The sequence below is a fragment of the Euprymna scolopes genome, chromosome 29 (assembly GCF_053919585.1).
Source record: "Euprymna scolopes isolate OS-2025 chromosome 29, ASM5391958v1, whole genome shotgun sequence".
NCBI lineage: Eukaryota > Metazoa > Mollusca > Cephalopoda > Sepiida > Sepiolidae > Euprymna > Euprymna scolopes.
The window spans coordinates 14,460,571-14,484,491 of NC_136510.1; the positions used below are offsets into that span (position 1 = coordinate 14,460,571).

Consider the following 23,921-nt stretch of genomic DNA (forward strand, 5'->3'; position numbering starts at 1 on the left):
GAAATAAATAAAGAAAGAAAAAAGAGAAGAGAGAAAGGAAGAGAGGGGTATCCACTGTCTGTAGACATTGAAAGAAGGCCTCTTAAGTAGGTATTTCAGAAAGTGAGAGAGAGAGAGAGAGAGAGAGAGAGAGAGAGAGAGAGAGAGAGAGAAAGAGATAGGAAGAAATTCAAGTCATATTCAGGTGCACTTATCACTGAACAACCTCTTAAGTAGGTAATTCAGAGAGAAAGAGAGGAATAAGGGAGAAAATAAGAGAGAGAGAGAAGGATGGAGACAGAAAGAGACGACATGAGAGAAATAGAAAGGAGATGCCCATTGTCTCTAGAGGCCGAAAGGGGGTTTCTTATGTAGGTAAAAAAGAGAAAGGGAGGGGATAGGATAGAAAAAAGGGAGAGAAGGACACAGCAGAGAGAGAGAGAGAGAGAGAGAGAGAGAGAGAGAGAGAGAGAGAGGTCAAGTAATATCCAGGTGTGCTTATCATTGAACTGCAATAAAACAAAGACTGTTGGACATTCATGAATGAAACTTGGTGGTCAAGTTAAGCCTAAACTGAAAATTATTTGTATCAAATATGGTTGGAGTGAAGAAAGGTTTGTGAATTTTAAGATTGCATGTGTGACATATTTTTGCAATCATCCTCTGTTTTAAAATTGAATCGAGACAAAACCAAAGGAAATTATTTTAAGAATAATCTGGCCATTGTTTTGAGAGACATTATCTTTTAAATAATGAAACGTATAAATATGGCAGGCTATGGTTCGGTGAGTGTGAAGCCCATTTAGAATCATACCTCCTACTGATGAGATGCTCACCAAAGTGGCCCTCTTCACTTCAAGAATAATCTGGATATGACTTTGATAGGCATTAGCTTTGAAATAACTCCACAGATATAAAATCTTGAGGAATTAGGGTACGGTGTGTGTGCTTATACAAGATCACATTTTCTATTGATGAGACTATCACCGAAGTGCAGCGATAAGAAAAGACTGTTGTAAATTCATGAATGAAATATGGATGGACGTCAATGTTTAGCAAACTCCAAACTGAAGTGCAACTGATGAAATAGCGCCCCCCTCCCCCCATTCGCCATAAAGACAAAAAGACTCCAAAAAAAAAAAAAAAGTGAAAAGACCTCCCTCCTTAAAAAAGAAAAGGAGAAGTTTGTATAGTGTTTATACAAGTATTTTCGAAACAACTTGTATTGCAGTCTCCTTGGAGACGGTGGTTCACAGTTCCCGAATATTTAATTTGACTAATTGAATTGTTGACATCGAATGTTGAGAGAACACGTTTATTGCAACGGCTCGTGTTGTTTCTTCTTCTCTTCCAGTGTTTGGTCACCTCCCGATGCCCGGTCGCACAATCACCAAGTTTACAAGATTCAACCTCGAAGTATCGTCGATTACGAACCCGGATGTTCTTCGATCGCATTCAAAGAATCTAAACCAGTAAGTCACGTGATTTTCTTTTTCTTTTGCCGTTTACTCCTTTCGCTGATGTAACCATGCCGGAAAAAAATTACAGCAAAACATTAACAACTAGCAAAGAAACCCGGTGTTGTCTGGAAACAATTATTTCAAAGTTTAAAGTTTCAGATGATTTTTTTTTCTTTTTGTATTACATTTTTTTTTTTTTTACATTCTTTATATATATATATATATATATATATATATATATATATATATATATATATATATATATATATATATAGTCTTGGAAGTTTTTAACCTTTAAAACTATACAAAAAATATTTTTTATCATTCGTTAGAAAACCATCTAGTCAGTAAGTCATTATATATTATATATATATATATATATATATTATATATATATATTATATATATATATATATTATATATATATATTATATATATATATATTATATATATATATATATTATATATATATATATTATATTATATATATTATATATATATATATTATATATATTATATATATATATATATTATATATATATATTATATTATATATATATTATATATATTATATATATATATATTATATTATATATATATATTATATATATATTATATATATTATATTATATATATATTATATATATATTATATTATATATATTATATATATTATATTATATATATTATATATATATATATATATATTGGCAGCAAGCCATTATTCAAACACGTCTGATTGAACATGACAGAGTTATTCTTTTTTCCGATTTTCCTGGATATCTTTTCCAATCGCTCCTGATGATAATCGGAGGCATCGATAGAAAGCGCTTGAGAAGAAAATGGCTGAACAATAATTTTTGGGCGCCATTTTATACAACATGCCAGCTGATATAAAAAAAAAGACCGCTCGGCGAATGGAAAAAATATCCAGAAAAATTGGAAAAAAGAATAATTCTGTCGTGTTCAATCAGACGTGCTTGAATATATATATGTGTGTGTATGAATCAATAAAGAAAGAAAATGACGATATAAGAGTATACATCAGTTGGAGTGTAGGATAAATGAGAATTCTTTATGCCATGGTATTTCGAAGCCTAATGCTTCTCATCAGAAGAGGCGGGAAGATGCTAGGTAACATAATAGGGATGCAACATCTCATGATAGTTACATTAGGTGGGAAATAAATTATTGAGGCTGTTTGAGGGAGGTAAATTAATCTTTGTGATATAGGAGGAGTATAGTTTTATTATATAATAGGCAGGTAGGTATATGGCATATCTGTCATGGTGCGTTTAATATATGTAGACAAAATGTGTGATTAGACTCTCTGGGAGAATATCTGGTACGTTAATTGAAAGATGTTTGTTTAATCATATTTATTAAAGGGTTATAGCTATGGAAAAGGAGTTTACATGAAATATGGGGTTTATGCTATGTCGGCATATTTTAGAGGGGATTTCTGAAATTATAAGAGTGCTTAAATGAAATTTAAATTATTAGAAATAATATTAAGATAATAAATGTGAGGGGATAAATTATAAAGGATACAATATAGAAAGATTTTAGTTGAATCAAATATAGGATAAACAATCGGTAGAATAATGGGATAAAGATACAAAGGAGTTTGAGGTGTAAAGATATAAAAAAATATAAGGATTACATAGTTATAATTGATTATAAAAGTTATAAGAGATACAAAGTTATTAAATATAGAAGAATAAAAATAGGGAATAAAATGGATATAAAAAATGGATATAAAAATAAGTGCAAAAATATAAAGATGTAAATAGCCGATTGACACCAAGAATAAATAAATAAATAAAATGAAATATTTTCTTAGTTGTCGTATTTTAATTTTATTTATTTATTTTCTTGGTGTCACTTGGCTATTTAGATCTTTTATATTTTTGCACTTTTTTTTTTATATCCATTTTTTTATATCGATTTTTTATATCGATTTTATGCCCTATTTTTATTCTCGTTCATCATCATTGAATCCCGAGCAACGTCGGTTTTAATCTTATAAATGGATTTACAGATTAATTTTTGAGCATTTTAATTTTTTCATACAATTTTGTAAAAAGTTTTCATGCCTTCAAAAATCATTTACCATTCTTTGTGGCATTGTTCTTCAATGAAACAAAAAAGAATGCATTTGAAAAACGGCAAAAATAAACGAATTCAATGTTCAATCAGGTCATCTCATCAAATGATTGTCAGAATTTAATGGCTAAGTTGTGTAAATTGGAAAAATTTCTGAATACAAACAACTGATGCATGTTTTCGATTTAAAATTGGCAGCTGTTTGTAGAAGAATGAAAGAGATTTCTTCAATTCTTTGTTTTGGACTTAATTTGTTTGATCCAAATTAAACATTGTTCTTTTCACATTCATCTAAAGAAAAATTTCACTTCACGTCTTTTTTAATTTAAAAAAAAGAAAAAAGAAAAGAAAAGAAAAATCAAACAATTTTCAAAACATGCCAAGCAAATTGTGGCCACTTTTTATTTTGAAAAGTGTTATTGAAGAGATACTTTCTATAATATTGGTTTTCTTCGTCTCGATGATCTGTATACCTCCAGTATCATGTATATATCTAAAAGAAGGTGGGCTCCCTCTACCGTGCTAGAAAATTACTCACACCTGAGAGTATGCTACATCTTTACAAAGTCACGATTTGCGCATGCATGATGCAAATTTACTTATCGTCATTTTTAATAAAAAAACAAACAAAACATGTATATAATTAAAAAAAAAAAAATGTTCCAAACATACCAAGCAAATTATGCCCGCTTTTTATCCAATGGTCTCCATTTTGAAAAGTGTTATTGGAGAGATACTTCCTATAATATTGTTTTTGTCTGTTTCAATGATCTATACATCTCAAGTATTTCTGCTTTTAAATAAAAGGAACTTGTGCAAGTTCATTCTCTAAGGACTCTGAAACAACTGGGCCGATTTTTTGAAAATTTCAAACAAAGTCACTTGATGTGTCTGGGGATGTTCTTATGTAGGTTTTGTATCGGAATGCGTCTGATAAGGATCGATAATCGAAAAAATCCGATTAAAGAAGGGTGTCTGATTTTGACTGTAGTTAACACCTTTATACAACCTAACATTACAAGTTCATTTGGGAAGTTTTATCACTGCACAAGAAGAAAGCCCCAGCCTATAAAATCAACTGTAGATGTTTTTTATCAGACAGGGGCACGTTCGAAATGAATGTTTCTTTTTAGAGCACAATTGAATCAAGATACTTGATTTTTGTATGTTTAACTTTAATTCAAGTGATTATGTAAAAAAAAAAAAAAAAAAAATTCATAAAAATCAACAGTTGGTTTTTTGATAAGACATGATTGTTTCTATTTAGAGCAGAACTGAACTCTGCTACTTGACTTTTGCATTTTAAACTTTAAGTAAAAGCATTATTTACAGATAGTTTTATAAAATGAAGAGTAGATTCTCTACAGTGCAATGTAAACCACACTGCATTGTAAAATAAATCACTGCAAGGAGGCATGTGAAGCTTCCTCCCAGTGCACTACAGTAGCGAGAGGGGTGAGGGTCTCTAACTCGAGCAGACAATCGATTTGATTAAAAAATGGGAGGATGGAACAGTCATTGATCCTCATTCAATCCCGGACAACTTTGGGTCTCCTTGCTAGTTATGCATATATCTCAAAGAAGGTGGGCTCCCTTTACCATGCTAGAAAATTACTCACACCAGAGGGCATCCTCTATCTTTACAAAGCCACAATTCACCCATGCATGGAATATTGTTGCCACCTCTGGGATGGTGCATCTACAACTAGTAGATAGGGTCCAAAAAAAAGAGTCTCCAATTTAATAGGTCCTACATTATCACCCATGCTCCCACCTCTATCCTAGCTCTGTAATGTTACATCCCTCTGTCTGGAATATATCTGATGAACTCATAGAGGACATACCTACTCCCGACTAACCTGACAAATAGCAAAATCCCACCCCTTCACTGTAGGGGTTCCTAGATGCTGGGAAGCGTTCTGCTCTAGTAGTTGATTCCCTTGGATTGCTAGACTTTGGAATTATCTCCCTGGTTCTTGCTTCCCTAACTGTACTAACCTGCAGAAGACTAAATGTAATGTGAATAGACATCTCGCTGCTCAACTCCCCACAGTTCGCTGTAAGACACGATCCCAAATAGTGACCGTCTCATAGTGTTACAGTATCTCCTATATTGCAGAGTCTCCTACCAGCAAGGTATTGTCATCTAGTGCTATTTTTTTGTGAGAACAGCCATCAATAGGATGTATTTGTTAGTGATGGGACGATTCATCTCACCACGTTTTGACCAACTAATCCTCTGGCCGACTTTGGGTGGGATTGAAACTGCTATCTTCAGACAATGCTCACCTGGCCCTGTGGTGCAGTGGATAGAAGCATTGAGTCTCTATGGTTTCAGGTGAACAATGTCTGAATATAGCGGTTTCAATCCTATCCAAAGTTGGCCAGAGGATTAGTTGGCCAAAACGTGGTGAGACAACAACTGTGGAAGGCAGTAATTACTGAAGATACAGCGTTCCTGTCCTGTCACGGTTAACCATCTGACGAAAGCCAGAGGAATAGTTGGCTGAAATGTCTTAAAAACAACAACTATGAAGTCTGCAAATAAATAAATAAACAAATTACTCGTCTGAAAAGATTTCCAATAATAAAATAAAAATTTGATTGACCTAAAAAGGAAGTAATAAAAAGGGGGGGGGAGTGAAGGAAGTAATATTGATTCCTTATAAAACGAAAAAATATTTTAAATATTTTTTTATCCAATTTCTTGATTACATTTTTTTTTTATTATCAATACGAATCTTGGTTGAATTCCCCATTTTGAAGTTCCTGTCCAGACCTGTTCTGCATCTTAATCCCTTTTGTTATTGACCAGTTAATTTGACTAAATCCATCTAAATCCACTTGTGTAATCATTGTCTTTTCTCAAAATGTCCTTTTAAGAAAAAGAAAAAACGAATGCCAGAAAGGTTTTCTTCATTATCTAATAGAATTTCTGTTTTTTGTGACTAAATATCATCATCATCATCATCATTTCTTGCTTCTCTGGTGCAGCATTCACCCCGAGTCAGAAAAAAAAAACTTGTTTGAGTTTAATTTTTACTGAAATGAATATTTCAGTTATCTCTTTCTCAGAATAATACAATTTCATACCAAACTATAAGCTGTACTCACTCGATATCACCCGAATTGGTCTGGAACCACTTAAGTTTTTTAATTCCTTTTGCTTGCAAAATTTTAAAATTTCTCATATTGGTGAGGGCCACGGATTCACCAACTGCAACCCACACAGAGGGGCAAGATCGTCCTCCATTTATAAATTGTCGGTGCCAACCCATCATGCCTTTTGATGGGATCATGGTGGCTGAACCATTCTTGCACTGTGACTCTTACTTTGGCTAGACAGAAGGTCAAAAGGCCCCGATCTGATCAATCGGCTGTTATGTAATGTCCAATAAGTACCAATAAGTTTGTCTCCAAACGTATTATTCGATCTGAGAAATAAATCTGAACCTTATTTCTCCTTTTCATTTTCTTCCCAAATCGATAGTAATAATTGATTGAGGGTCAATTATTTTGAGCAACATATTCTAAGAGTAATGTATTCTGAAAATATAAATAATTATCATACGAGGTTCCTTCAATAGGTTTCCAGACTATTTTTCGTATGAGCATTTTTATTGATATAGTAACACATGAAACTCTAGTCCGCTTTGAAGTAATCTCCTCCGACTGCAATACACTTGTTGTACCGTTCCAACAACTCCTGGAAGGCCTCTTGTGTGAACGTGTCACTGATCCTCGTCACAGCCTCTTTCATCTCCTCAGTTGTCTCACAATAGCAGCCTCTAAGGTTTTCCTTGAGCTTAGGGAATAGCCAAAAGTCTCAGGGAGCAATGGCTGAACTATAAGGAGGGTGAAGAACTGTCTTGATGCCCATCTTTGTTGAATAGTCTGTGACAAATGAAATAAACTTGGGACAAACTTTGTGCAAATCTTCCTCATTTTCAGTTCCTCGTGAATAATTGTATGAACAGTTCCCACACTGACATCAAACTGTGCACTTATTGTCTCTGTAGACACACGACGGTCCTTATTCATGAAATTCTTTATTTGGCCAATCAACTCTCGTGTTCTTACTTCCTTACTCCTCCTACACCTTTCATCATCCCTCTGACACCTTGCCTTCCTTGAACCTCTTATGCCACTCCAAAACTGATGCTTGATTAATGCAAGATGGTCCAAAAGCCGTCTGAAGCATTCCATACGTTTCTGTGGCATTTTTTTCAAGTTTAAAACAGAATTTTATTGCATATCATTCTTGTAAAGTGTTCTCACGTCCAGATTGTATTTTTGAAATTCACCAGCTGTGACAATCAGGCTTTAGTAGGGTGTATTCCAATTGCTCTTGCAGAGGTTCATTTGAACTTGAAATCATAAAACTTGGTCAGTCATCTCATAATATGTATAGCAATAACATACTAAATTTTCAAAAGTCTACGACGGCTTTAATTGCCTGTACCAAAAAAGTCTGGAAACTTATTGAAGGAACCTCGTAAATATAGAATTATATTTCACAACTTTATTTGGCATTAAATGATCCATGGATGGTTGATATGCCGTAAAACAAATCAAACCATTTTTAAAATAAAAGTAAGTGAAACATAGTCAGTGAGGGCTATCGACATGCATTGCATTAAGAACTCGTCGGGCTACAACCACTGTAAAGAACTTCCTTTCTCTCACTCTATATTTAAAACCGAATAGAATTTCTATGAACAGGGTTTCTTTTCTAGATTATCTTATTTGTGGAACAAAGTACAATGAGTCTGCTTCCCAACCGACTACAACATGTTTGTTTCCTGGTCTAATGTAAAAACAAATACTTGTAGAACCATCCTCTTGGAAAATCAAGTAATCTTCTGTCCATTCCATCCAATATTTTCAATCCTCTTATGACGTTGTCACCCCCTATAAATCTGGCACTTATCACAGTAACCCCTTACGCTTCAGTGACAATCTGATTTATTTGGGGCGAACAAAAGTTTTAAAATAAATTTAATAAAATTTTTCAAAAACTCCCGTGTTGGGAGTCAGATTACTTTCAATTTACCTCTAAGGTGCAGAGCATCAGGCATGAATCAGGAGTTAGCTAAATTTGCAGGGGTCTGAGCTGTGGATTTAAACCCGACTCCAAAAGTCATAAGTTAGAAAGTTAGTTGTGTTTTCTGTGATAGAAGCGTTGTTTAAATTTTAAAATTAAATACGTTTAGAAAGCCAAATTACAACGCAATATTATGAAAATAATAAACAAATATTTATTTGTTTAAAATTAATATTTCGGCGATATGCGGCATCCTCAGAATTTTATGTATTTTTTTTCTTTTCAGACGATTTTTTTTTTTTTAATTTAACATCATAGCAAGGAAAAAAATGTACAAAATTCTAAGGATGGCGTCTATCGCAGAAATATTAATTTTAAACAAATGAATATTTGTTTATTTTCATAATATTGCTTTATAATTTGGCTTATAAACGTATTTTATACGTATTTTATTTAAAATTCATGAGTTAGATTTTTTGTTTTCAGTCAACTGTTTACTTTTGGTACTGCTGGATACTATTGTTAATATTGAGGGATTTATGAAATCGATATTCATTATTGATTGGTTGTATATACTAATAGTAGTATTAGTAGCAGACTTAAGCAATTGAGAATTTGAGACTAAAACTATTTCTATTATCGATATAAATATGCTAAGGCATTTTATGCTCGTACGTACGTCATCACTTTTCACACATATTTAAACAAATTATCGTCCATCATGATTAATCTGATATCGCTAAGCTAAAGAATTCCGACTTTAATCATTTTTTGCAGAAAAAGAAAGGGTAATTTTTTTCTTAATAGTATTCACTCTAATAGACATTTATTATTTCAAAAGGAAGATTATTGTTAACAGTATGTTTGTTTACATTATATTTAACTTTCTGCATGTTGATACAGTTAAGGGAACAAGGAGGAGGGAATTCCAAAGTCAAGCAGTTTGAGAAAAAAAAAAAGCTATAAGAGTAGAAAGCTTTCCGACATCTGGGGTCTTCTACAGTGAAGGGGTGAGATTTTGCTGTTGGTTGAAGGGAGCACAGGTTCAGCAAGTTAGTTTGGAGCATATTATGTTAAAGTACTTGCAAAACAAGCACAAGTGATTTATATGATGTTGCTAAGGTAAACAATTCCGACTTTACCCATTGTTTCAAAATCACATTATGTCGATTTGGCGATTAGACTGGAACTTGGGAAACTGTGAGACATTAGATTCCATCCAGAGCCTTGAGCCTCTGGAGGGGTATAAACCATCCACAACTTTTGTAGATGTTTTTGTAGCAGGGAGTTATTTTTTCGGGGTGAGGGTGCTGGCCCCACTCGCAACTTTCCCAGAAGGTACATACGGTGCCTAGTCTTCCTAAATGGTCACCCATCTGATACTGGCTAGGGTCAACATTGTTTAACGTTGGTGATCTGGTGAGAACCGGTGTATCAACGTGATTGTGCCGTACGAGGCATTAGATTAGAGACTCCTTTTTTTTTTTTATCCTGTCTCAGCGGAGTCTAACACATATCAGCTACAGATACAAACTAGACATAAGACACAAAAGAACCTCACATGGAATCATGAAAACTGAAATGGTATCCCCACCCCGTGTCCCTACCTTCTGCACCCCAACCCCATTTTTTTTGTATGTGTCCCCATAAACTGACACCACACCAAATAAGTGAAGAAGATCAAGGAGAATGGAAAAACCCGAAGAGAGAAAGCACTAACCAGACCTCTGCTGGATGAGTGCAAAGAGGACTGTGACCTTAGATAGGCTTATTGCCAGTAAAGTGTGAAGAGTAATAATCGCTACAAACGAGAAATTAATGGTAAGCGGCTGTTACGATAAAAAGGTTATCGAAAACTTATGTTTTATGTTCAGTAGTTTATATCTATAGCTAATATGTGTTAGTCTCCACATTCAAGGGTTTTTCAACCGTTTTCATTATTGTTATCCGTTGTATCTTCTTAGGCATCCCTCTGATTCCAATTTCTCACATTTTTTTCAAAGTTTTTCGGTATTGTTCCTAGTGCTCCTACTGATAGAGATGTATGTTGTTGTTCAGAGATCTTTCCCTGAAAACAGCCTGTGGTGTTCACTGGAAGCTGAGTGACAACAAGTCTCCCCAGATTTCCAGTACTCTCCACCTCATAAATTTGCATTATTATTATTATTATTATTATTATTATTATTATTATTATAGTGATGGCGATTGTGATGATAGTTGATATTATTATTATTATTCTCATCTTTGTTATTATTTTCTTTGTGTCAAAATGACTACCCATCGGTGTGTTATGATTTAATAATAAAAACAGCTGTTGTTGTTGCTTCATAGGCAAACTTGTTGAATTTCAATATGTTTTTGTTTTTCTTTTAAAACCATTAGAAGTTGAAAGAAGGGGGGGGATAACAAGCTTCAGGCTGGTTAGTTGATTGATGGGTGCCTACTCCCCCCCCCTGATTCGTATAGGGGGGGGGCGAAGAGGTCCCAAACCATAACTGACTTTTTTTCCTATTTGCTCGAAGAGAAGGGGAGAGGAGTGAGTCTGATTCCCCCCCCCCCCACTCCGGTTGTCTAGGGAAGCAAAGCACATTTAACATGAAATAAACAAAGTACCCTGCCTCGCTCTAGGCTAACGCTACTTCGGCCGAACCGACTCGCCCTTCTCATCTCATTCCCCATTTCCCTCCCCCTACTACCTGCCTTCCTTTTCATGATTTTTCCCGCCCGGCCTGATCAACTAGCAGCTTGTTGGATTCATCTGCTGATCAATGCATTTTTTTTCTTCTTCCTCCTTTGTCTGTCTGTCTCTCTCCTTTTCTCTGTCTTCTTCTCTTTCTCTTTTCTCCTCTTTCTATCTCTCAATGTTTTATAGTGTATCGATCTGTCCCCTCCTCCTTCTCGCTCTGGTTTTTATTACGTCATTAACTTACCCACTCTTTCCTCTCTTATTGACTATACCATTCCCCCACCCCTTCGTTTCCATATCCATCAAATGAGTAACTGACGCCTTCTTCTTCCCTCTATTTCTGGATCGGATGAAAACTTGGAGAGTCACAGGTAAAAAAAAAAAAAAGAAAAAAAAAAAATCGCCATTATGATTTCTTGAAAAACAAAAATATTTTTTGGTTCATTTTTTTTTTTTTTGACACTTTCATAAAAAAATGTATCTATGTCAAAAACAACTTATATCTACAACTAAACATTTTTTCGCTATTCTTTTTTTTTTTTTTTTTGCTAATCATTTAGAAAAAAAAAACAGCAAAAAAAAAATGAAAAATCGCTCAAAACTCTTTTCTTCTGTTTTTTTTTTTTTTTTTTTTTTTAATTTATCCAAGCATCTTTGGTTTTCGTTCCTCACGATCCAAGAATTTCATCATCTTGGAGGTTTCACTCAACTGCAATATTGTTTTCTTTTTTTTTTTTTCTGTCTTTTTTTCTTTCTTCCTTTCTCTCTCTTTTTTCTTTGTCTCTCAATCAAATTAAAAATTCCTTTGTTTTGTTTTATTCAATTAGATCATTACTATCGTTCGTAAACTTGCCTTCGTCTTCTGTGCAAGTCAATTTTGACTAATGTTCTAGAATTAAGTCTTCAGGTGCTTGTGCAGAATAGTGGATTTTGAAACAAACGAATTTCAGGTGAAAACATAACGTACTTACGTGTCTTGTCGAAATTAGTATTACCCCCCCCCCCAAAAAAAAAAAAATGAAAAATAGTTTTCGAGAAAAATTTTTTTTTAAAGACTAATTGTTGGACATTTTCTACTTTTTAATGGCGGATTTCAAGGAAAGCAAGGGAGATAAGTCAGTTTGTAATACAAAATTGTAAGACCTGATAATTCGATAAACTCTATTTTACTTGTAATTATTTTTTTCTACTGGGTAAATGTTCGTATTTTTAACAAATTTATACTAATTTCGATATGAACGTAATGTTTTCACCTGAAATGCGTTGGTTTAAACGAGTACCGCTCTCCACAAGCACCAAGTTTTGTATATAAATTTCTGCGACGTCTGGTGAGTGGTGACTGGTGGTCTTGCGTTTGCTTAAAAAGTTTGTCAGATTTTTACCTGGTTTTCACCTTAACATGTTCCTTTAAAATGATGACTTTTACGCATAGTTTCTCGGGGTTGCCTTTAGATACACTTGGTATGCGCTCGCGCGTGCCAAGATAGCCACCAGCAATAACATAAGAAATGACATTGCTTAATATCCGGAAAACTACTTATTTGCGGCAAATGTAAATGCGATAATTGTTTTTCCCCTACCGAAACCCCATTAAAATCGTCATTTTAAAGGAAAATGTTAAAGTGAAAACTAAGTAAAAATTTACCATTATTTTTTGACTGGATAATTTTTCGTTATTTCTACTAATTTCTTCATGACAGTTAAGTACGTAATAATGTTTTCACCTGAAATGCGTTCGTTCAAACGATCACCAATTGACACAAGTACCAAGTTTTGTACATCAGTTTCTGCAGAATCTTGCGTTTGCTTAAAGAATTTTATTTTTATGATTTGTATCTGGTCTAGCGACTCGCGTATCTTAAGAATGGGAGATTTTTGTTGACATTTCTCCCAAGTGTCCATGTCACACAGAACCGTGAATGCTTAACTCCTGAAATTTAAAAAAAAATAAAAATAAAAAAATAAGGCTCGGTTTTGGCTCTGGCTGCTGAAATTTGAAATGGTTTAACTCTGGTTCTAGAAAACTCCCCTTATGATATATATATATATATATATATATATATATATATATATATATATATATATATATATATAATAAAGAAAACTCCCTATAATTTACGTACCCGTGACGGAAAGAAAATAAAGCACACCAAAAATCACGTAAATTGATTACTTTTATCAAGAAAATAATTTTAAGCGAATTTGAGTTTTTCCAGTGTTCCCTCTTGCTAAGAATGGCTTTCTAAAATTTCGATTTGCTCTTTCAGATGTTCTTAAGATGGCGACACACGATCGTCGTTTGTAGTTTAGCCATAAAATTTTATTTTCTTATTTAAAAATAAAACTACTTGATCAATTTACGTGATTTTAGGTATACGATATATTATTTTCGTTACGGGCACATATCATGTAGACATTTTTTTTTTTTTTTCTGTAATGGGAGAATTATGAGGAAGCACCAAAACTACTTCCGTTAATAATGATTTACAAATTAGTAATTTAGCTAGTTGTATTCACCCGGTGTTACCCGGTTGTGTACGTATTTGCATTTTTTTTTTTTTTTTTTTTTACTATGCAAGGATCCCCCCCCCCCCGCAATATTGTTAGTGTTCTTCTAATCAAATGGAAGTGACTCTTTATTGACGAATGTAGAATTATGTACCTTTATTTTAAGATGTCGTCGTTTTGAAAATGTATTATATAAAACTAGCTCAACCTACTCGGCATTGCCTAATAGTGCATTTACTTGAAAAATATTTTGCTTTGCTGATTCATTTTTTTTTTTTTTAAATAATTTATTAATTTTCATTTATTACTTTTTATGAAGAAGGCCGAAGGTTACATCCACCAAAACGTGTGACAATAACATCCAAGATGAGAACAGTAGTCCAAATAATACGAATTATCAATCCTCATCTAAAAAATTCAGAAACATAAAGTTATTTATAGTTTTTGATTTTCATGTTTGCAAATAAGGTAGACTGGCCTTATCAAGGATTTATTAAAAAAGCTGCCCTGATTTTACATCACTTAAAACAACGTCATAAATAACATGATATTGATGAATTTTTCTACTTTGCTTTGCTTTTTTGCCGGGAGAGGGGCGCTAGTAGGTGCATTGAGAAACAAGCATATATATTGTATCGGCTCATATGGCATAGTGGTTAGAGTGTTAGCTAATAAGCTAGAAGATTTGGGTTCAATCCTTGGTTGAGTCATGCCAAAGACTAAAAAAAATGATATTTGATGCCACCCCCTTTGCAAAACACTATTATAAGGCGAGGGTAAAGGGTAGGTGTAGTAACCCTAGAAAGAAAGGGGATAAGAGCAACAAGGCTTGCCCAATCTAAAATTGTAATTATCTCCCTTGCTGATTTATTTATTTTTTTTTAATTTTTAGATGATTATTGAAAAATGCTTCATATTAACAATCGTCTGGGCTGGAATAAATATTTTTTAATAAATTATTGTGAAGTATGTTATTGCATTGTCAGTAATCTAATATATAAATCGGTCCATCTGTTTGTCGGTCTGTCTCCATATTTTCAAACTCTATATTCTCCAAAATTAAAAGTCGCAGACCAGCGCCAGGGGCCTTAAAGCATTGAATTTTTTATGAGCCGTTCTTTTACAAGTCTAAGCCGGTTAAAATTGTTTTTAAGAGGTAAAATATGGGTCAAAATTGAAAAATTCGTTAAACGTTTTGTACATTCATCTTAGTTTATTTTTAATTTTTAATCGGTTTATATGCGTGTCACGTTGGTACAGTGGTAACGTCACCAGCTTTGAATGCTGCAGTTTCGGTTTTGATTCTAGCTGATAGCACCTACATACTTTTTTTTTTTTACCTTTGAAATCACGACTATAATAATATATAGAAAATCTGGACAAATTAAAATATTATATTTAAACGTATTTTATGCCTGTGCAAAGACCCCTCCCCTCACTAGTATGTAATAACAATTAAAAATTGGCTAGTCAAAAACAAAGTTTGATTTGTTGCCTTGAATGTTATTTGATTCCAACTATATAAGAGGTGAATCAATAGATTAATTAAAATGTTTTGTTTTTTTAAATAAATTGAAACAAAGTACATTATTATATTACTAATTACATGCTACAACGATAACAAATGAAAATTGGCTAGTCAGAAACAAAGTCTGATTTGTCAGATTATATGCTATTTGGGTCTAACTTTGATTGCTTTTTTTAATATTTTTTTTTTTTAGATTCAAACTGCCAGATTATTGTTGTATAATTGTTAAGCAGCTGACGTGACAAAAAATGAGAGGAAAAAAAATAAACAGTAAAAAAATAAATACCTGTCATCGTCATGATTTTGATGACTGGCCAACAAATTATCAAGGATTTATTAAAAAGCTGCCCTGATTTTACATCACTTAAAACAACGTCATAAATAACATGATATTGATGAATTTTTCTACTTTGCTTTGCTTTTTTGCCAGGAGAGGGGCGTTAGTAGGTGCATTGAGAAACAAGCATATATATTGTATCGGCTCATATGGCATAGTGGTTAGAGTGTTAGCTAATAAGCTAGAAGATTTGGGTTCAATCCTTGGTTGAGTCATGCCAAAGACTAAAAAAAATGATATTTGATGTCACCCCCTTTGCAAAACACTATTATAAGGCGAGGGTAAAGGGTAGGTGTAGTAACCCTAGAAAGAAAGGGGATAAGAGCGACAAGGCTTGCCCAATCTTATTTTTTCTGGAATATGTTGGTTAACTCGAGTCTGCAAATTTAAGGAGGTTTGACCCACATAGTCAGCAGCACACTGGCAATTGAATTCATAAACCACATAACGTTTTTGTGATGTAAGGGGTAAGTTCTTACACCTCCTCTTCTGCTTTGGAATCTGCCATTGACCAACACCTTCATGAAAATCCAGCATGTGCCAATGTGTATAAAATGAAGTGTTTTACAATTTTACACCGGGCTGACTCTCAGAACTACTTGCGGATTTTGGAGTCAGTCTCCATTCTCTTATGTAGGCCCTCTCTCTGTCGACGGAAAGAATTCGTCAAGTCATTAGACTTATTTGGAGAAATATTTTAACTCTCCCCTTTGTCCCCACTTGTAAATACATTTTACATAATTGTAAATGTTTTATTTTATTTGTATTCCCACCTGCCCTTCCTTTTTTTTCTCGTTCGATAAAATTTACACACACACCCTATTAAGTCTCTGCTCTTACGTGATGTTTTTATCTATTTTTTTGCACAACCAACGATTAACTCCTGATGAGCTTGTAGGCAAAAGAGGCTCCTCGGGTTTTGCCGGCTATTTTCTTTAAAACAGTTTATATATATATATATATATATAGACACACACATTGATTCACTCAAAAGGAGACACATTGCCACAGACGTGAGAGGTTGAGTAGGTGTTATACAGAGTATCCTTTCTTGCCATATGTTCGGAATACTACAGAGATAGTTACAAAAGTAAAGCCACCTTATTTTTTTTTTTACTCAAAAAGTTGAAGAGGTAGGAAGACAGGAGTGGTACCAATAACACGAACGATCTTCTGTACTCCAGAATTTATTTTTCTACATAATCACCAATATTCTTAATGCACTTTTATCAGGAATTCAATGACGCGTCTCTGCTTCTGACGCACGTCCATGACAGGGGTTGATTTATTAAGAGTCTCACACCGTCAATATCTGCAACAGAGAAATTAAATTTTCAGGTCATGAATGCATAAGTTATCATAACAATAAAATTTGCAATCCCTATGATCCTTTCGGGCAGAATTAAAAAAAAAAAAAAAGAAGCATTACTTTTGGAACGCCCCTTTTGTGTGTGTGTGTATATATATATATATATATAGTAAGTTATGAAAATATATATGGTAATTAAGCTACACAGAATATTCCGTGTTTCATTCTTGTGAGAATTTGTCAAATATGCCTGACGATAATTAAATGGAAACATGGAATATTCTGTGTAGCTTAATTGCCATATATATTTTCATAACTTACTACCTAACTCTACCTATGTATTAAGCACTGTTGAAGTAAATACTGAAAAATTTACGCATAAAATTATATATTTGTATATTAATTTATGTGATTAAATGAAGTCATCATATATATATATATATATAAAGTGAAAGTGTCTGTCTGTGTGTCTGTGCACATTTCCCTACACAATAACTTTGTCTCTTTCAATCTACGGACTCGAAATTTGATATACCGGGTACTGAGATTTGGGAAAATCTTTGTAATCGGTTTTCGGACAGAAATTTGGCTGTTAAGGCATCAAAGATCAACGATTTGACCTTTGAGAACTCTACCAAACTTCTCCGCCAATTTTGGGTATAAATAAATGAAAGTTTGGATATAGGTTCATTGGACATGGATCTAACTTAATAACTTGATTTGAGTCCAAAACAATAAATATTAAGGGGTCATAATAGGGATCAAATTTTTTAAAAATTTGTCTACTTCGGTCTCTACCAAATTACTGATCTAAACATTTGAAATTTTACATAAACGGTATTCAGAGATAGGGCAAGCTTTTTAATCGGTTTGGGTCGAAATTTGAGCTACCAATATATAAATCTATGTATGTATGTTTGCATGTCTGCCTAAAACCTTTGACAGAGGCGACGGATTTTCACAAGATTAGTATCGTTTTGAAGCTCGACCCTTCAGACAACAAATAACGAAAAATTGGCTAAAAACATTAATTTCTTCATCCTCAACTGGACACTTTTCTACAGGGAGAGGTCGGTTTTTTTCACTGATATTTTCGAAAGTCATCCCCTCTTTTCGATTTCTAGCCTTAATTTAAACCTGCATCACTTCCGGTTTGACGGTGGTCGTAACAGCAAAGACGTCACATTTCTCCCCCCCCCCGTTCTTTTCCTCCTTCGCGGTACACGGGTTCGAGCCTGTCTTCCTACTACCACTTTTTTTATTTATTTTTTTATTTTTGCTCAACACACACCTTCGGGCAACGCCGGGCACCCATGCTAGTAAATAAATATAAAAACATTTTTTTCACTGGTCTGGTCCGTTAAATCTTAAATCATTATCAAGTGTTTCAAACAGTGAAATTGCTTTTATTACACAAGCGTTCGTCGGACGCCAAAAAATCGGACATATAAACATCATTTTGGCTCCAAGCACCTCAAAATCGTACCAGGACCTATCACCACCATGGCATATAAGATGGAAAAAAAAAAAAAAAAAAAAAAAACTGTCTAATTTCCTGAAGATAAATATCTTATTATTTGAAAATTTGAAAAAAAAAAATTTCAATTTTATTTTTAATAAATAGCAATATTTATTAAAAAAAAAAAAAATAAAAAAAAAATAAAAAAAACAATTTCACACTCGTTTGGTCTTTCTAACCGTTAAATCTTATATATCATCACGTAATAGCATTTGTCGGTGTCAGCTGTTGACTTGTCATGCCGTGTTAAATTTCTGTCAAGACTTTTAAGTCACTTTCAATAATAATATCTTGTAAAATTTATTTATCTCATCCCTCCAGATATGAGTAAAATATTAAAGTAGACTAGAATTTCAAACTTTGGTCTGAAGACTAATCTCAGAAAAAAAAAAAATAAATAAAATAACGGCTAGTCCTTTGCTTATCCCAGCATTGCTTCCAGTTGTCTGCAACTAACATGTCTCCCTCTCTTCTTAATGGTATTTTAGATATCAGGGATTTTTTTTGTCTCTTTTTCTTTTTTTTTTCTCTTCATTTTTCTATTTCTTTTTCTTTTTCTTCGCTTTATTCTTTTACCTTTTCTTTATTTCTTTCTCTTTTTTCTTTTTCATTTTCTTTTACTTTTTTCTCTTTTTTTCTTTTTTCTAGTTTTTTCTTTTCTTTTTATTCTTTTACCTTTTCTTTCTTTCTTTTTTCATTTTCTTTTTTCTTTTTGTTCATCTACGAAGTTTTGTTTTTTTAGAGTTTATGTAATAAATGGAGTGTGACTATTTAAAAAAAAAAAAGAATTTTGCTTGATTTTTTTTTTTTTTTAATATTCGGCAACAGCTGTAAGTTTGTCATTTTATTCGTTGAAGATGTTATATCTGACAACAGCAACAACAACGGTTAGACTCACGTGAGCACTTTGGAAACAGCTTAGGTATACATTTGCTGATTTGACCCACCGATCTGTTATGTACGCTTCCAAGAATTAACATTGTAATCCTAAGAAATGCAACACAAGTCACATAAACTCTATCGCAAATGTTTAATTTTTCAAATTAAATTTTGAACTCTTACTTATTAGGATTAACTTGAGCTTATAAATGTAAGTATAGAGTTTTTATTAAAAAGGCTTGACAGACTATAGATACCCACTGTAAGGGTGCCTGTGCATGGAATTTTTGTGGCTAGAGTTGCGCAATCTCCAGCCACACATTTCCTGAGTCAACGGTGTTTTAATTCCAGTTGCAAGTAGAAGTTCAAGATGACTAGAAATAATGCTGAGATAAGCGGAGAGCACACACGGCACCTGGTATTCCTACATGGTCACCCATCTGGTACTAGCAAGGCTCATCATTGCTTACCTTGGTGATCTGGTGAGAACGGATGTGTCCATGTGATTAGACCGTATATGTATATATATATATATATATATATATATATATATATATATATATAAGCAAAGACTTAATAAAACATGTTAAAAACACTTTCAAGAGTTAAAAACTTATTTAATTTTCAAAAAGGGAGACACAAATTAAGTGGATTGTCCTTAATCAGCAGAGTTTCGAAAGAAATACTTCTCATCAGAGGGGGAAGAATTAGCAAAATGCGGAATCAGATTTTGCTTATAAAGTATTTAATGAAATTGCAAGTGAGCTATAGAGCATACTTGCTAAAAGTTAAAAAAAAAAAAAAAAATAAATAAATAAATAACAGTGAACCAAAGGGAATGGGGGGGGGGGTGAATAAAAAATGATTTCACATGAATTATATATATATATATATATATATATATATATATATTAGTGATAGGACGGTTCCAATATTTTTCCAAATTGATACAATTACTAATTTTATTCTAAATTCATAATTCCAATACAATTACCGATTCTGATTCTTTTTAAATATAGTGTTGTTTTGTGTGTGACGGTGGGGGATCGGATTACCACAAAAACCCATGTAATATGTGTATATGTTTTTGAAAATGTTAAAATACACTTATGAATGTGATCTATAGATGTTAATTTTACTGCTAGTTTATGAATTTATGCATACTTATCATTGCATCATTAATACAAGCCATGGAAAATTATGTTTTAAACGAAAACCAAAAAATAAAAAGAATCGTTTTGGGCATTGGAAAATCGGCACAAATTTTTTCCGATTCTGATATCCCCTCCCCCCCCAAAGTTCTGTATTTTGCAATTCTTGATTCTGATTAATCATCCCAACACTAATATATGTATATGATCACCTTGACACACCGATTTTTGTTAACTTACAAAAGTTAGGCAATGATGAGCCTGGCCAGTATCAGATGAGTGACGTTTGAATGTTAAAATTTCCAGGTTAGTACCTGGAGGCATGTTTAAAACCATTTGGAGAGAGATGCACCCTCAGTCTTTGTTAAAACATGTATCTAGGAGGAAAAAATCTCTTCTGTCTGTTCTGTCATGTGGCAATCATTTGCACCCACTGAGTTTAGCAGTTCCATTTGTTCGGGTCACTTGTAGATGGTACTACACAAAGCCTTCATCACTATGCACAAATCATCTGTGTGGATTTCGGACAATTATTTGATGGTAGAGTCCATTTTTTTTAATATGTTTACTAGAAGAATTATTTAATTACCTGAACAGAATTTTATACTCCCTTATGAAGATTAAAATCAAGATATAATGCTAGTAAGCGTTATGTCTAGAATCCTTATTCCAAATTTGATCAATTGTATTATGTGGATTTTAGAAAATGTCTAAAATTCAAAGATTAAGCTTAATGGGGTCTTGAGAAGAAATTGTTATTCAAGGGATCTTGCTTACATTGTGGTTAATGATTATGGATCACATTTAATGTTAATCTGAAATATTTGAATTTTCAAATGGGAGATTTAGTATAAATGCGGGAATGCCCCAGGGGTCTATCCTTGGACCTCTATTGTTCCTGATATTCATAAATAACCTCCCCGACAAGATTGCCTCTGAGATGGGTATATATGCTGATGACACTACACTCTATAACAGGCACGACAGGAAGACGAATGAACACATTTCTAAAGAAATGGCAGAAACACTAGAGGAAGACCTCCAATCTGTAGTGGAATGGGGACAAAAATGGTTGGTCACATTCAATGCCGCCAAGACTAAACGAGTTTCATTCAATAATTACAAGAAACCCTCTTTACCACCTATAGCAATGGCCAACGACTCTTTATCTGAGAGTACATCTTTCAAACTCCTTGGCCTAATGTTCACAGGAAACATGAGTTGGAACAATTACATTGAAGGCATTGCCTGGGCCGCTGCAAGAAAGATGAGTTCTCTCTACTGTGCTAGACAACTACTAACACCTGAAAGTATCCTGTACCTCTATAAGGCCACCATTCGCCCATGTATGGAGTATTGTTGTCACATTTGGGCTGGTGCATCTGCTACTAGTCTCTCGCTCCTTGACAAGGTTCAAAAGAGAGTTGCAAACCTGATAGGCCCTGAACTGGCATCTAAGCTTCAGCCTCTGTCCCATCGACGAAATGTTGCATCCCTCTGCCTGTTCTACAAGTATTTTAGTGGTGAATGCTCTGACGAACTGCAATCACTTGTGCCCCCACGACGTGAGCACCCTCGACAAACCCGATAGACTGCTCAATCCCACCCCCACACTGTAGAGATCCCTAGATGTAAAAGATCTTTCTACTCCAATAGTTTCTTCCCCAGAAACGCTAGACTTTGGAATTCCATTCCAGGTCCCTGCTTCCCCAACAGTACTGACATGCAGAAGTTCAAGTGTAACGTGAACCGACACCTTGCTGCCCAAATCCCTACATAGTACCCCAGTAGTTGTTGCCCCTGATAGTAGCCCCCTACACCAAAGTGGCAATTTGCCTTGTTTGGGGTGAAAATGTAAAAAAAAAAGATATTACGCATCCTAAAACAGTATTTAATTACTCAAAGCAACTGAAATTTTAAGAACATTTATTGATATTCAATAGCTATTGTTAAATTTTTCAAAAAATCCAAATTTTTATGAAGCACTTTTACACCGTTTTACTGTTTGCATAAAACTAAGTTTAAACCTGTACTTCAAAATTCATAATGATCGGTTAATTAGTTTAGGAATGATTCCTATACATGCAAATATATAAACATATATGCAAAGCTAACTTTATATAAATAGTAGGTATAGTAATTAAGTTTGATCTTAAAAAAAAACCCCAAAAAACCCAAAATAATGGTCTTTATTTTGCACTGACACGACCCGGTATTGCCCGGGTATATCTGGCTCTTGTTTTTATTTAACAAAAAAAGAAAGAAATTATATAAATTAAAATAATTATGAATATCTTTTACAGTATTATTACATTTTTAAATACGGTGTAATATGAAAACGATAAGTCTTATAAACAGATATTTGATTTGATAACCCTGCCATTTTTTTAAACGCAAATGAATCTTTTTTTGTTTTTTTTTCTCTTTCGTTTTTTTTTTCTTTTTTACTTGTCTTTTTTCTTCTTCTTTTCATTTTTTTCCTTTTTTCTTAAAAAAAAAATTGTACAAAAATAATAAAAATGGCAAATTATAAAAATGTCATCCTGCCACATCATTTACATAAGTGACTTTAATATTTACATTTGTTTTTCACAAAAAGAACCATTTTCATTTTTTCATGCTTTTCTTTTTTATATATACAAACGCTTCTATTAATTTAACAGTGTTACATACATAGCTAGATGGTCTCCCTTTATTAATCGTTCTTCAGTTAATAAACTTCCTTCTTTTCTGTTACTTTGTATTTTATCTACTTTTTGCAGTCCTGTCATTTAACCAAAATTCATCCTTAACGATTTCACAAGAAAAAAAATATATATATAAGTGACCGTGAACAGTTTCTACCAAACTCCTCTCTCAATTTTTGGTCTACAGACTCCAATTTTGATATATACAGAATTTGGACTTGCAGAACAGATTTGATTTGGTTTCCAGCTGGTAAAAATATTTGCTAAGGGGTCAAAATTTGAACTTAGCAGGCGTAAGTTGACTTAAAGTGCTATGCTATGTCTATGCAAATATATATTTATACTTTTAACAGTGTTATTTCTACAGCTTTTATGCACGTAAATACGTAGCTCAGATGGTAACAAATAAAATTGGAGAGCTAAATGTTTTGGTTTCAATTCTAGCTGATGGCACTCAAGCCATATATTTTTTAAACTTTTGAAATCACTACTATATATTGGTACAATATAATAATGCTCATTAAGGAGATTATTGGCCAAAGTTAGATTTATTGTGTAATCATTGGCACTCAAGGGAGAAAAGGTTAAACTTCTTGAGTTGGCTTTCATATGGCAGACCTAATATACCCTGTATCATTTGAGTAGAAATTTTTGAACTTTCTTCAGATGCTGAGTATCACATATTAAGCCTGGACAACATACCTTAACAGTGTTCTGACAAGGGAGACA

General features: G+C 33.4%; 1 protein-coding gene across 50 annotated transcripts in view; it reads left to right on the forward strand.

Annotated features, from left to right (window-relative positions):
- LOC145252497 (uncharacterized) overlaps positions 1–23,921 on the forward strand; it is a 957,520-nt gene that overhangs the window by 615,984 nt on the left and 317,615 nt on the right. For all 50 annotated transcript variants that reach the window (XM_080111966.1, XM_080111941.1, XM_080111971.1 and 47 more), the window contains one exon: positions 1,334–1,451. In XM_080111966.1, the coding sequence (XP_079968092.1) occupies positions 1,334–1,451 (118 nt within the window). The remainder of the gene's footprint in view (positions 1–1,333; positions 1,452–23,921) is intronic.